This window comes from Heliconius melpomene, chromosome 4, assembly GCF_056956725.1.
Source record: "Heliconius melpomene rosina isolate 202511_hmr_F chromosome 4, ASM5695672v1, whole genome shotgun sequence".
Lineage (NCBI taxonomy): Eukaryota > Metazoa > Arthropoda > Insecta > Lepidoptera > Nymphalidae > Heliconius > Heliconius melpomene.
This window is the reverse complement of record NC_140392.1, coordinates 8,174,664-8,186,663: the sequence shown is the minus strand read 5'-3', so window position 1 is coordinate 8,186,663 and position 12,000 is coordinate 8,174,664. Positions and strand designations below refer to the sequence as shown.

General features: G+C 32.8%; 1 protein-coding gene across 2 annotated transcripts in view; it reads right to left on the bottom strand.

Moving 5' to 3' along the window:
* Positions 1-12,000, bottom strand: part of DIP-gamma (Dpr-interacting protein gamma) — a 64,944-nt gene that overhangs the window by 29,799 nt on the left and 23,145 nt on the right. For both annotated transcript variants that reach the window (XM_085184977.1, XM_085184978.1), the window contains exon 4: positions 9,775-9,982. In XM_085184977.1, coding sequence (XP_085041103.1) covers positions 9,775-9,982 — 208 coding nt within the window. The remainder of the gene's footprint in view (positions 1-9,774; positions 9,983-12,000) is intronic.

Below are 12,000 nucleotides of genomic sequence, written 5' to 3'. Positions count from 1 at the left end.
TAATCCTATATTCATATCCTTCCTTTATATTAAGAATAGCTCATTCTATCTGAGTAAGGATCGAAACCTCCAATCAACGCTTTTAAACGGAAATGGAAACGGCGGAACTTAACGCCACGTTATGTCTACACAGAGCGGGACAATGGAATTTAATTTAAAATAAATCATTGTCCCGATTGGGGATTGAACCCATAATCGCCATTCTGAGTCATATGTACTATGCCACGACAGCCACGGTGTAAATAATATAAAAAAAAATAATACATCTTATTTAAAAAACCTCAATCGCTATACAGAAAAACAAAAAAAAAGTTATTATATTCATAATTTTGCACACTATTCTATCCATTTTACAAATACTATACAGAAAAACATTTCTGTTTGAATACAGTCTTGTCAAAATAAGGAAGTAAACCGAAGTTATATAAGCAAACACTACTTCGTAATATATTTTTAAAGGTTTCCGGAAGAAACCTTTCATTGCTCTATAACAATTTCGCGCAAATTGCTATACACTGGCAAAGTAATTTAATTATATTATTAAAATTATATTCGATAATAAGTAAATATTTTATTTTTACGATAGAGATTCCCAATCAAAGTGTGAATTATTTTCATTTTCCTAATTTGGTAGGCTAAGCGCAGCGTTAGGTTCCATCAATCAACATGCTTTATCTCGAAAATTAAATGAAGTGAGGATCGGAATGTATTCCTTTTGTCTATCCTCCCATTTGGGAAGATGCTAAAACAACTATATTATTAGTTGATCTAATTTGACAAATTCAATCTAATTATAATACTTTGTCATGCAAATAACACAAAAGAAATTTAATCCAGAACTAAAGAATATTGGAAGAAAACCAATAAGCGATCAGAAGAAAACTTCCTGAGCCCGGTTCCTAAAGAAATTTCCATTCGACACCAACTGGCCGAAGAGAAATTGCTGTAAAAAACTAATGGAGTCACAAAAGTCAGGTCGCGTTCGAGTATAGCACAGTAACTTTGGAATTGGAAAAGGAATCGCGAGTTCTGCGATGCAAATCGTTGGAATAAAAGTAAAATTGCCAAACTTTTGGTATTTTAACCTAGAAATACATCAGCTTACCAACGCGTCGGTAGCTCGTATCGGTCTAATGAGAAAATTTAATTTACGACATAGAATTTCCTTCGACTGTTATTCGCTATTCTGTTTAATTTTCGGTTTTGTTTTTACAAAGTATATTGTGATTTTGTAAGGAATTAAGAATGGAAAGTAATAAATTTATTCATTTTATTAACGTGGACATTGAGGGCACAAGGGCGGGACTGTACACGACGGTTGTGGGTTCGATCTCCACTCGGACTCTGGGGAAATGTCTAAACACTAAGTTCCCTCTGCCTAGTAAAAATTTGAACAAAAGCCATACACTCTCATATGTTCTATCAGAGCGCTTAAATGGTTTCCAAGAGGCGTGGGTTCAAATTCCACTGCTTTCAAATTTCTATACTCTTTGTTTTTCTTCCATGTGTGGAAAAGCGCTTTAAAAATGTAAAAAATAAATGTATTTATATTTGGTATACAATTAAAAACCAAAATCAATTAGTCAATATACACTCCAAGGCGAAAAGGGGAACACCTACATACCAGACAATTGTTAAGTATGTTAACTTTACTTACCTTACTTACCTTACCTTACAATACAAATATTTAGGTATTTACAATTTGATTAGGTTTAATTATACGACATACAATTTTAATTAAAATAGTTCAATTTTATACTAATAAAAACAAGACAATATAAAACATATTTAATGCTTAATTCGACTTGGGAAATTAATATTATGTAAGTTGTTGCCGCTGTGGACTCAAGTGTGCTACAGACTTAACAAAAATGCTAATTTAATTAATCTTATAACCACATCAAATAAAAACACAACAGTTTTTTTCCAAGTTCATACTGTATCCCAAAAATGACATGAAGGCAGGAGGGAACCTAGTATTAAGGTGCTCCGGTTCCCACTGTCCGCCCAATTTTCGAAACCTTGCGTGTGGAGTGGTGGAACTTAACGCTGTGCTTTGTCTTGTTGTGAGAGCGAAGAAATATTTAATATTTCATTTCTACATTTCTTTATAAAGTGGAAAACAGAAATATCTTGATAAAAATGGACTTTTGTAACACTGTTGGAGAAAAAAATTGAACTCATCTATCTATGTGGAGAAATTAAGCTTAATAAGAGACCTCACTACACCATCCAATAATCGATAAATAAATTATATACATTCTGGTTATTATTATTGCAGAGAATTGTATACAAATAAAATGTTGTTTATAAGTTTGAAATTGTATAAACAGCTGGTATTTTCCTATATTTAAATTATCATATGAACTTACTATCGCTAAGACCTCTATATCAAACTGTTAGTTCATTATTTATTTTGTTCAAAGACTAATAAGCCCGCGTCACTACACTATGGATATTAATCTAAATATTTAGTTAATAAATTGTGTGATGATAAGCATCAGTGGTGGAACTCCTCAGTGTTCAGGTCAGATATAAATGTATAAACATTATTTGCAATGATAATTCAAGGCGCTTATCAGCTGTGCGGTGGCGATGACGCACGCGCTATCGATAGCCAGCATCCGCTTGATTCTTGCTCTGGAAACTAGCGATACGCGGAACCTACAATATCTACAATATTGATATTAAATTCAATTTTTATACAACACAAAACGTAGGTTATTTCGTCAAATATATATTTTTTTTTTATCAAAAGTATAATTAGATATCTCTATCTGTTACTAGCGGCCCGCCCGCAGCTTCGCCTGCGTGAACTACGTTATTATTAATTTCTGTCTCCATGAGTACCTACGTCCTAAAAGTGACATCCATGTAAAATTTGAGACTGCTAGCATTTGTAGTAACGAAGTTTCATACAAACTTTCAACCCCAATAACAACCCTTTAGAAGTCGAATATTGCAAATTCCCGTCTTCGCACGTACGTCCTATAAATAACTCCTATGCAAAATTTGAGATTCCTAGCTCATGTAGTTTCTGAGATTTCGTGTGATGAATGAGTGACCATTCGATTTTATATATATAGATAAGGGCTCGGAAATTTTGATAATAAATCAGGCTTGTATTAATATTTATATATAAAAATTGGCTTCGTAAAACCAAATAACACTGGTATCTCAATGAAGGATATAATCTCGCATATAATTTTACGGGCTGTCTTTGAAAAATTTAATAGAAAACACAAAGTGTACAAACATGTCCACGGCATAAGAGATAGTTCCACAACTTCCACACCAACTTTCCAAGAAATGTTTAATGTTGCACTTTTATTTCCTTTGAGAAGCAAAGACGGCACAGAACTGAAACCAGGATAAATTGGAAATGGTATCGGGTCGTTTTATTTATGTATTTTTGATATTTGTTCATCTTGCCGCTAGATAGCAGGTTTGGCAGATTGGAAACAGAGATCCTAGTGCTAAGATACACCGTTCCTATTAAAACACTTCCGTTTCCCACTTTCTTCAATTTTCGAAGCATTGCGTGTTGAGTGGCAGAAGGTAACGATTTCCATAGGACGAAGAAATCAAAATATTTGAACTCACAACTGTTGCGTTTACAGTCACACGCTCTTGCCACTGCGTTAAGACGGCTTTTTTAACATTTTTAAGTGTTATTCCACACTTAGGAATGAAAAATATTTATTAAGAAACAACAAACAGAGAAGAATATTCATATATACATCGTCGTTAGTAAATAACAAGCTTGTTTAAGTCAAGCCTAGAGCAAAGTAAACTGTCTTCATAAATTTGAGAGATCAGTATTTAGAGCTTAATTTGAATTCATATTAATTAAGTACCTCTGACTTGGTAGCGCCAGTCTTTGATGTTGTAAATATTTCAATGAAATACCTTATCTGAGATACTGATATCATATTATTACTAAATATGCCTAGAGATAGTATACATATGCCTTTAAAATAAACAATAACAATGTTAAATATCACTTAATTAATTTGAGGCCAGTCATAGCACAGGGGCAATAAAGTGTGACTGTAAAACTCACTGGTTGCGGGTTTGATCCCTGCTCGACGAGATTAAATATTTATTTAAATTTACATTTTCATTTCTTCACTTAACACGCAATGCCTCCAGAATTCTGCAGAAAGTGGGGAACGGTGTGTCTTAACAAGGTTCCCTCTGCCTACCCTGCTGTGTGCTGGATATTTCTCTAATGAAAATATAAATGTAAATAAATATTTTATTTCCTTCAATACGGATCGAACCCATAACCGTCACGTTACAGTCACACCCTTATGTCGCTGCGCCACGAGGGTGGGGATCGAAGTGCCTTTTTGTGTTTTCCTTGGACTAAAGTAGGGTACTTTAAAAAAAATCTACAGGTGCAATTAGCATATTATCCTTCCCCTTTTTATTCTAAGGCAGTGGTGTTTTTTAAAGTTTTTTTTTTCATTTCAGCGCTATGCTCATATGTGTTGCTTTCGAGAATCGCTGTCTCGCATTTGATGCGCTTAAAAGAGACCTCAGTTCTGAGATTTTGTTGTTTATGAATGTCGAGATTGCTTTATATTGTCTTGCCTTTTTATTTTTTTCTGTTGCAACTTGAGTTTCTATAGTTACCTTTTTTTAATTTCTGGAAATATGTATGTTAATATAATTTTATGAGAAAATAGTTGAAAGAGAGTGAACAACGGATGTGTGTAATTGAGAACGGAGTGTTTTAACACTAGGTACCAGACTATGTGCGGGATACAGCGTGGCTTAAAAAAGTTATCTAATCGACGAAAGATATCTTAATTGACTAAAAATCGGTAATATAAACATTCCTTCAAGTAAAGGTTCCTAGAGGTATTTCAACCCAAAACACCTAGTTCAATTATAAATTTTAACTGTACCATAATACCCTTTTCCTCTTTTCTAGTCATTTATCTCTTTGCACATACTATTTATATCAAAAATAATAAAAAATATATAAAATAATAGCAGGAGTAAGAAAAAGCTATCTCAGTTTATTCTGAAGCCTCGTCATTACTCGTTGTCAGCGAAGGTGACACCGCCATAACAACTAACGACTGAAACTTGAAAGTGTTTTTAAAAATATGCTTAGAAATAATAGTTTCTTGAAAAATAATTTTTACACGTTGTAAGTAGCTTATATTTTCTTTTTTATATATAAAACTTCGTACAGTTAGTTAATAAACTAAATTTAAATTTAAATAAAAAAATATATTCTGAGACCTTGGATTATAAAGATTATAATTACATTTAAAAAAACTTACGCTTCTTAATTACCTAAAGCATTTCACGGGCTTACGACATTTTTTTGCAAAATAACTTATTTAAATAATAATAATTCCAAAAGCCTTATAAAATTTAAAAGTGATAATGATGATGAAACTTACATTTTTATATGGGGCGTTAAGTTCCGCCACTAAACACGCAATGCCATCAGAATTAACGGAAAATGAAAAACGGAAGTATTTTAATGGGAACGAAATGTCTTACTAGGTTTCTAGGTTCCCTCTGACTACTCTTCTATATGAGGGGTACAGCATGAAATTAAGAAAATACATATTTTTATATAATTATGTAAATAAAAATAATAATTTACATTGTCACGAGATAGGTAAGAAATGAATAAAGGATTTTTCTTATGACACTAGGTTCCCTTCATCTATCCTTCTATGAGGGATAGAGCGTGCAACGTAATACTTATTCTCCATCAATAATTGTGCTTATCTGGCATGTTCGAAAACCACAAATGAAGAACCGAATTAACTTGAATCCATAAATAAGTGGACAATGAATAACGAGCTCTCCACATACATCAAAAGAAAACGAATAAAAGAAATAAACATAAACAACTACAAAAGTAAAAAAAAAATTCCAGGCCTAATACTTCCCGAGTTAAAAAGGTTTTTACGAGTAATAACATTTTGCCCCGCTTAAAATATAATAAAAGACCTCCCCTCAGACGACGAGGGAATAGTTTAGCAATATTGTAATACGTATTTGCATGCGGTCGGGATTTCTTTTTCAATTTCAACTTAGTTCGCCACTTTATTGAGGCCGGTGTCACCGACGCTGATGGCCAGTAATGATGGAATATTCTGTTGGGAACTTGTATTTGCAGTTTTATTTTATATCTACTTGTTGTTCCGGGTATTGTGGTTCAGTGGGACTAAGTTTGTTTATGTGTTAGTTGTAGGTTCAATCGATTTTTGAAGGAATATTTTAATCATTTTCATTTTATTGTATTGAGACCGGTGTCACCAAGGCTGATGGACGGTAATGATAGAATATTCTGTTGGAAAGTTGTATGATGAGTGGCAGATCTCAAAACAGCGATTTCTTTTAACCAGAACGAGAAAATAATAATATTAAATATTTCAATTTCTTAACTGGAAATCGAACTTACAACCTTTCGCGTTTACAGCCCCCCATTTTAGTAATCCTACCACGACTGGCAGCAGTTCATAAGAAACAAAACAAACGAAAAACTAAATTTGGAGCTGATAGCTGATAGCTGATAGTCCGTTAATTGGAACAAGACATCGCCATATGAGTCGATATACTGACGTAACATATAATGCTTATGGTTTCGGCATACTTATACCCAAAAGCTGGAGTTCGCTTAAACGTTTTTAGCATCTCTAATTGGCAATTAGCAGGCAACGAGCGGGGAATCAATGTGTTTCTCACTTTTATAGCGTGGAGAGTGCGATCAAGAGTTTTACCATTTGCTATCGTATTTTACGAAATACGATAGCATCACACTATACGTAGTGTGGGCAATGGTAGTTCGATTTTAAAAGCGGTTTTTTTAATTTGAAATTTTATATTGTAGAAAGTAACAACATATAATGAAAACTTGCTTGAAGATATAAATACAGTATATAATAGCGGAGCTACAGATCTTCGTATCTAATACTTCACGGTACCAAGTCCAAAGTCTTTGATCAATGTCAATCAGGAAAGTCCTCGAAAGCTGTTTGATACAGGAAGGGTAGGAACGAGCGTCGTGTAAACATTTGGAGGAATTACATTATTTTTTATAAAATTTTAGATTCACATCCGCTCTATTTTCATATAACATATTTTGTCTCCTCGCCATATTCTTTCACCCACTTCCACAGGTTGGCTGGAAGAAATCTCTTAAAGAGATATGTCCACCGAGGCTATTTTTTTTCTGTTAAATGTATTTTTTAATGTTTCAAGGAATAAATAATATTATTATGCCCAATAGTGGGCGTACACTAGACTGGGACAGCGTCTGACTATACTATATAAACGTAGACTGTACGTTGTATTATTAGGAATTATTTTCATTTCTTCACTATGAAAAACAACAGACATAATGTAAATACATATTATAGGTATAGAATTCCTCAATTGAATATAAAATAAATTGATAATTCATATTTTTAAAGAAAATATTATAAACGCAATATTAAAGGTTTATTTAAATAAAAACTAAGTAATACTAACTAATACTCAATTTTCAATAAAAATCTGAACTCAAAAAAACAAAAAAATATCACAAGAGATCTTACGTAAGCCACGATTTGTTAGTACAATGACGTTAGATACTCCCGAAGGCTGTTTCAAAGATTCTAATTAAAACCAGTTATAGCCCTATCCGCTATCCTACTGAAACAGTAAAAAAAATGTGGGTAATTGCGAAATATTCTTTTCATTTATTCACTTGCTCTTGAGAAACAGCTTTAATAATTCATGGTTATTTTTCAACCTATAACGAGCGGATTTTTTTTTATTCTTAGGGCTCTCAAAACGTTTCACATTAATTGCTGTAATATCTGAATAGGGCCAATTAGCGTACAAATGAGCTAATTAATTGGCCTAAATGAATTTATTATATGATATTTTCTATTAAAGTTAATGGTAATTAAAATTTGATTTAGTGTATATTATATTTCATTTAGAGTTTGTATTTTATTTGATTTATGTGACAGGCTTTCTAGCTTTATGCTTTTTTCCGCACACAGTAGGTTAAGCAGAGGTAACTTGTTAAACTAGTGTTAAGATACTTCCGTTCCCGTTAAGACACTTCCGATCCCCATTTACCATGGAATTCTGGTGGCATTGCGTGTTAAGTTGCAGAACTTAACGCCGCGCTTTGCCTCGTTACCAGAGCGAGGAAATAAAAATATCAAATGTTTAATTTCCTCCAGTGGGAATCGAAGCCACAACCTGTCACGTTTACAGTTGCACGTTTGTGGCCTGGATTTTGAAAAAACAAACTGATCGTTGATTAAATAAACTTTCTACAACTTCATTAAGCGAAGTTCAGGTCATAACGTGAATCTAATCTTTCTGAAGCGTTATACCCTTATTTTACCCTAATGCTTGGGGGTGGGGCGGAATTTATGGGGACTCAAAGATACGCTCAATCCACCACGCCTTAATAGTATCATAATTTACCTGCGTCTGGACTATGTAAGGCACTTTTGAGTTATTGAAACCTGATATTGTTTTTTTCTTCTCTTGTATAATATTTTTAATTAAATATAAGATGGTTGGGAGATATTTATTATTATGGTTATGTTTGCTTTATAAAAAAAAATAAACATGTCTTTTACAGTAATAAAAATTCTACGTTTTTTCGCAAAAGAGAAAGTCACGTCGCTCTCCATATAATGCCAGAATTAAGAAAACTTTAATAATTTAAATAACATCAACCCCCAAGCTCATTTCAAACCTACAGACATCGCACTTATAGTTAAATCATACTTCTCTGCACCTCGATTGTCTTTGTCTAATTAATTCCAATTAATTAATATGACTCAAAAATACAAAAGTAAAAGTTTTTAAGCTAAATATGGTGTTTGTACGCGAAAAGTTGAAAGCAAAGTGATATTTTTTTTTGGTTCACTCTGATTTTACTTGAAATATATAAAGATAAACGCTAATAAAGAGAAAGACTGTTAATGCGACTGTTGACGCTCGGGGAAAGAATTATTTTCACTTCCTTGTTTTTGTAAAAAATCATAGCACGGGCATGGCACGGTGCACTTGCAAACAAAACAGGTTGGGGGTTGAGTCCCACTCCAGAAAATTAAATATTGTACTTAAAATTATAAATAAAAAAAAATTATAATATAAAAATTGCAATCAATTTCAAAATTATCAGCTTCACGCTTTATTCCGCCTATAGAAGGCATATGCAGAGCAAACTTAGTGTCCGGTCACTCCGTTGTCTGCTCGAAATTGAACATTGTGGGTTTGATTTCGAGCGGTGAGCGACAGCAAGACAAGAACAAGAGAAATGGAAATAATATCAGTCAGTCGCTTTTCTATGTCTACTCAAACTAAACTCTTAGTTATAATATAAAATGTTACAGGAAAACGAAATATAAGACGTTACCTTTTTAGAACATTAATGAAATGAAATTGATTTTCTAAATTTAGAAAGCGCTTTATAATGAGATTATAACGACTGACTATTTGATATTTAGGCGAAAATATTGAAAAAAATATGTATTGAAGAGGTCTTTCTGCGATAATTTTTCCTTTAATTTACTATCTGATATTGCTGAATCTTATTATAAAAAGTCTATTGCAGGATCTGTGGTGTTTTGATTATAAGCAAATTGTATTTATTTTAATTGCGTCACTCTCAGTATGGAAATTATCTTTAATTGAACTGTTATTCTCAGGAACTACACCGACGGCACATGGCATGGCGGCAACGCCAAAGGTAAAAGTTAGTCCCAAACAAAAGTCAAAAGAACTTACCATAAACGTCAATACATCCAATTTGCCAAGTCATAGTGGGTTGAGTGTTGATCTGGCACATATAGCATCCTCTGTCTTCAGCCCTTAAAGGTCGTATACGTAGCTGCCAAGTTCTTGGGGAGTCCAGGCTGACTGCGTATCTTGAACCTAGGACCGCTCGCTCATGCATTGTAAGAACCGTTTGGTCTTCTGCCCGAAGCCAGCCCACCTGTGTAACGAAATTAGATTATTTTGTGCATTTTAAAACATCATTAGCGGAGTTAATACATGTAAACGCGTCTCAGTCTCCATATAATCGTAAATCCACATAAATATAATAACACCTATACATATTGTTTATTTTAGAATATTCTTATAAGTTTTTTTAAGATTCTCGTGCATTTGTAGATTGAACCCATTTATCTTATTTTTTTACTGTTCTTTTCTATTCTAGCAACGTACTTCAAAATAGCTATATAATAATGAAATCAAATATTGTGGGTACTTTATTAGTCTAAAAATAATAAAAGATTAAGAAATTTTCTTCACTTTGCATGTGAATCCCGCTAGATTAGAATAGTTGTAAGTAACATAACATGTGTCATTGAAAACTTTGCCTTAATTTTGTCTATATGCATCTGAAAATCCAATTGCCTTAAACAAATTTTGTCGTTCTAATATAAATTCTTAAACGAGTTTAAACTGCCAATGATGTAATCCTAAATTATTTCATTTTGGTTGTTGTACTCGTACGTCGATAGCATCATGGTTTTGTGTGGAACGAAAGTTATGCGTGCAATTACCGCATGGAATGCTTGTATTGAACAGACGTTTGAACTGTGCTAGATACTACATTTTCCTATTATTTTCCAAAGAAAATCATGAAAAACGATGCAAAAATGCAAAAATCCTAAAAATATAAAGATTAGAAATTCGTTACGTTTAATTATTTTTAAAGTGTTATTCCTAGGAACAATTACCGCTTTCAAAGATTTTTTTTTAGAAAGCGTAAAAAATAATTTTCGTAGTTTGACAAGAACTTGTGGCTTCCAAAAGGCGGCATTTTATACCCAATATGTTTTAAATTTATACGTATTTTATAAGGGCAATAGATATTAATATTTTTTATTATTGTTTAACCTCAGTTATTTCATAGTGTTTTCCAGTTAACAACGAGTCCAAATCTCAAATTTTATATTTCTTACTTATACTTACTTCATATATCGTATTCTACAAATGATTAGTAACATTTCGTCTTTGGAATAAACCTCAAAATCCCTATACTATACATTTACAATATTGAATCATGCAATTTCATTGTTCCACTCTAGCAAAATAAAACGCACGTGAATATTGAAAAAGTTTTTTCACTCACTTTTGAGAAGCAAAAAGCAATTTTTCATTGTTTTAGTTAGCTCTTCAATAAACTTTAGGAAGTTGAATCCGAATTAATATTTTTCAGGTGTGCCTTTTTTACTGGAATCAACTGTAAAAATTCGTATACGTAATATATTGGGAGAGTCATGGCAAAAAGGCACGCTACAGTAGTGGGTTCGAAACCCATTTGAAAAAATGAAACATTTAATATTTTCTCTTCTTAGCTCTGGTGCTGATTCAAAGCGCGTCGTTGATTTCCACCACTATATTTTCTAGAAATCGGCACAAAGTAAGGAAATGAAGTGTCTAAACACTAAGATTCCTCTGCCTATCCTGCCACATGCGAGAAGGGAAGTAATATATGGTCTTAGAAAATGGAGCGATTATCATCCATTACATGTCGTTCCAGAACAGCGGGTTGGCGGGATGCCTACAGCATAACAATGCACAAAAATCAGTGCACCTCTGGTTTACAAAACGCCTCGTGAATTTTAATATCACACACGGACCTTAAATGCTTGTACAGACTAGAAATGTACAGATAATCATAGAAATATTTAAATATTAAAAAAAGACCTATTGTACTAGATTTATCATTATGCAGGATTGAGGGTAAGTTTTGTGGTGTGATTATTATGATTTTTCTCTGTTTTTTTCTTTTTTTTTTCGTTTAATTTTTCATCTCCCCATCTAAAACACGTACAACATTCATATATATATTTTGCATTTATGTAAGAACTATAATTTAGTTATTATACTTAAACTTTAAGCAACCTTTTTCTGTCATAACTATGACGAATTCCAGTAACTTTTTTATTATGTTTTTTTAGCATCAGCATCGCAGGCAGAGGGAAACTAATTTTGGCGACA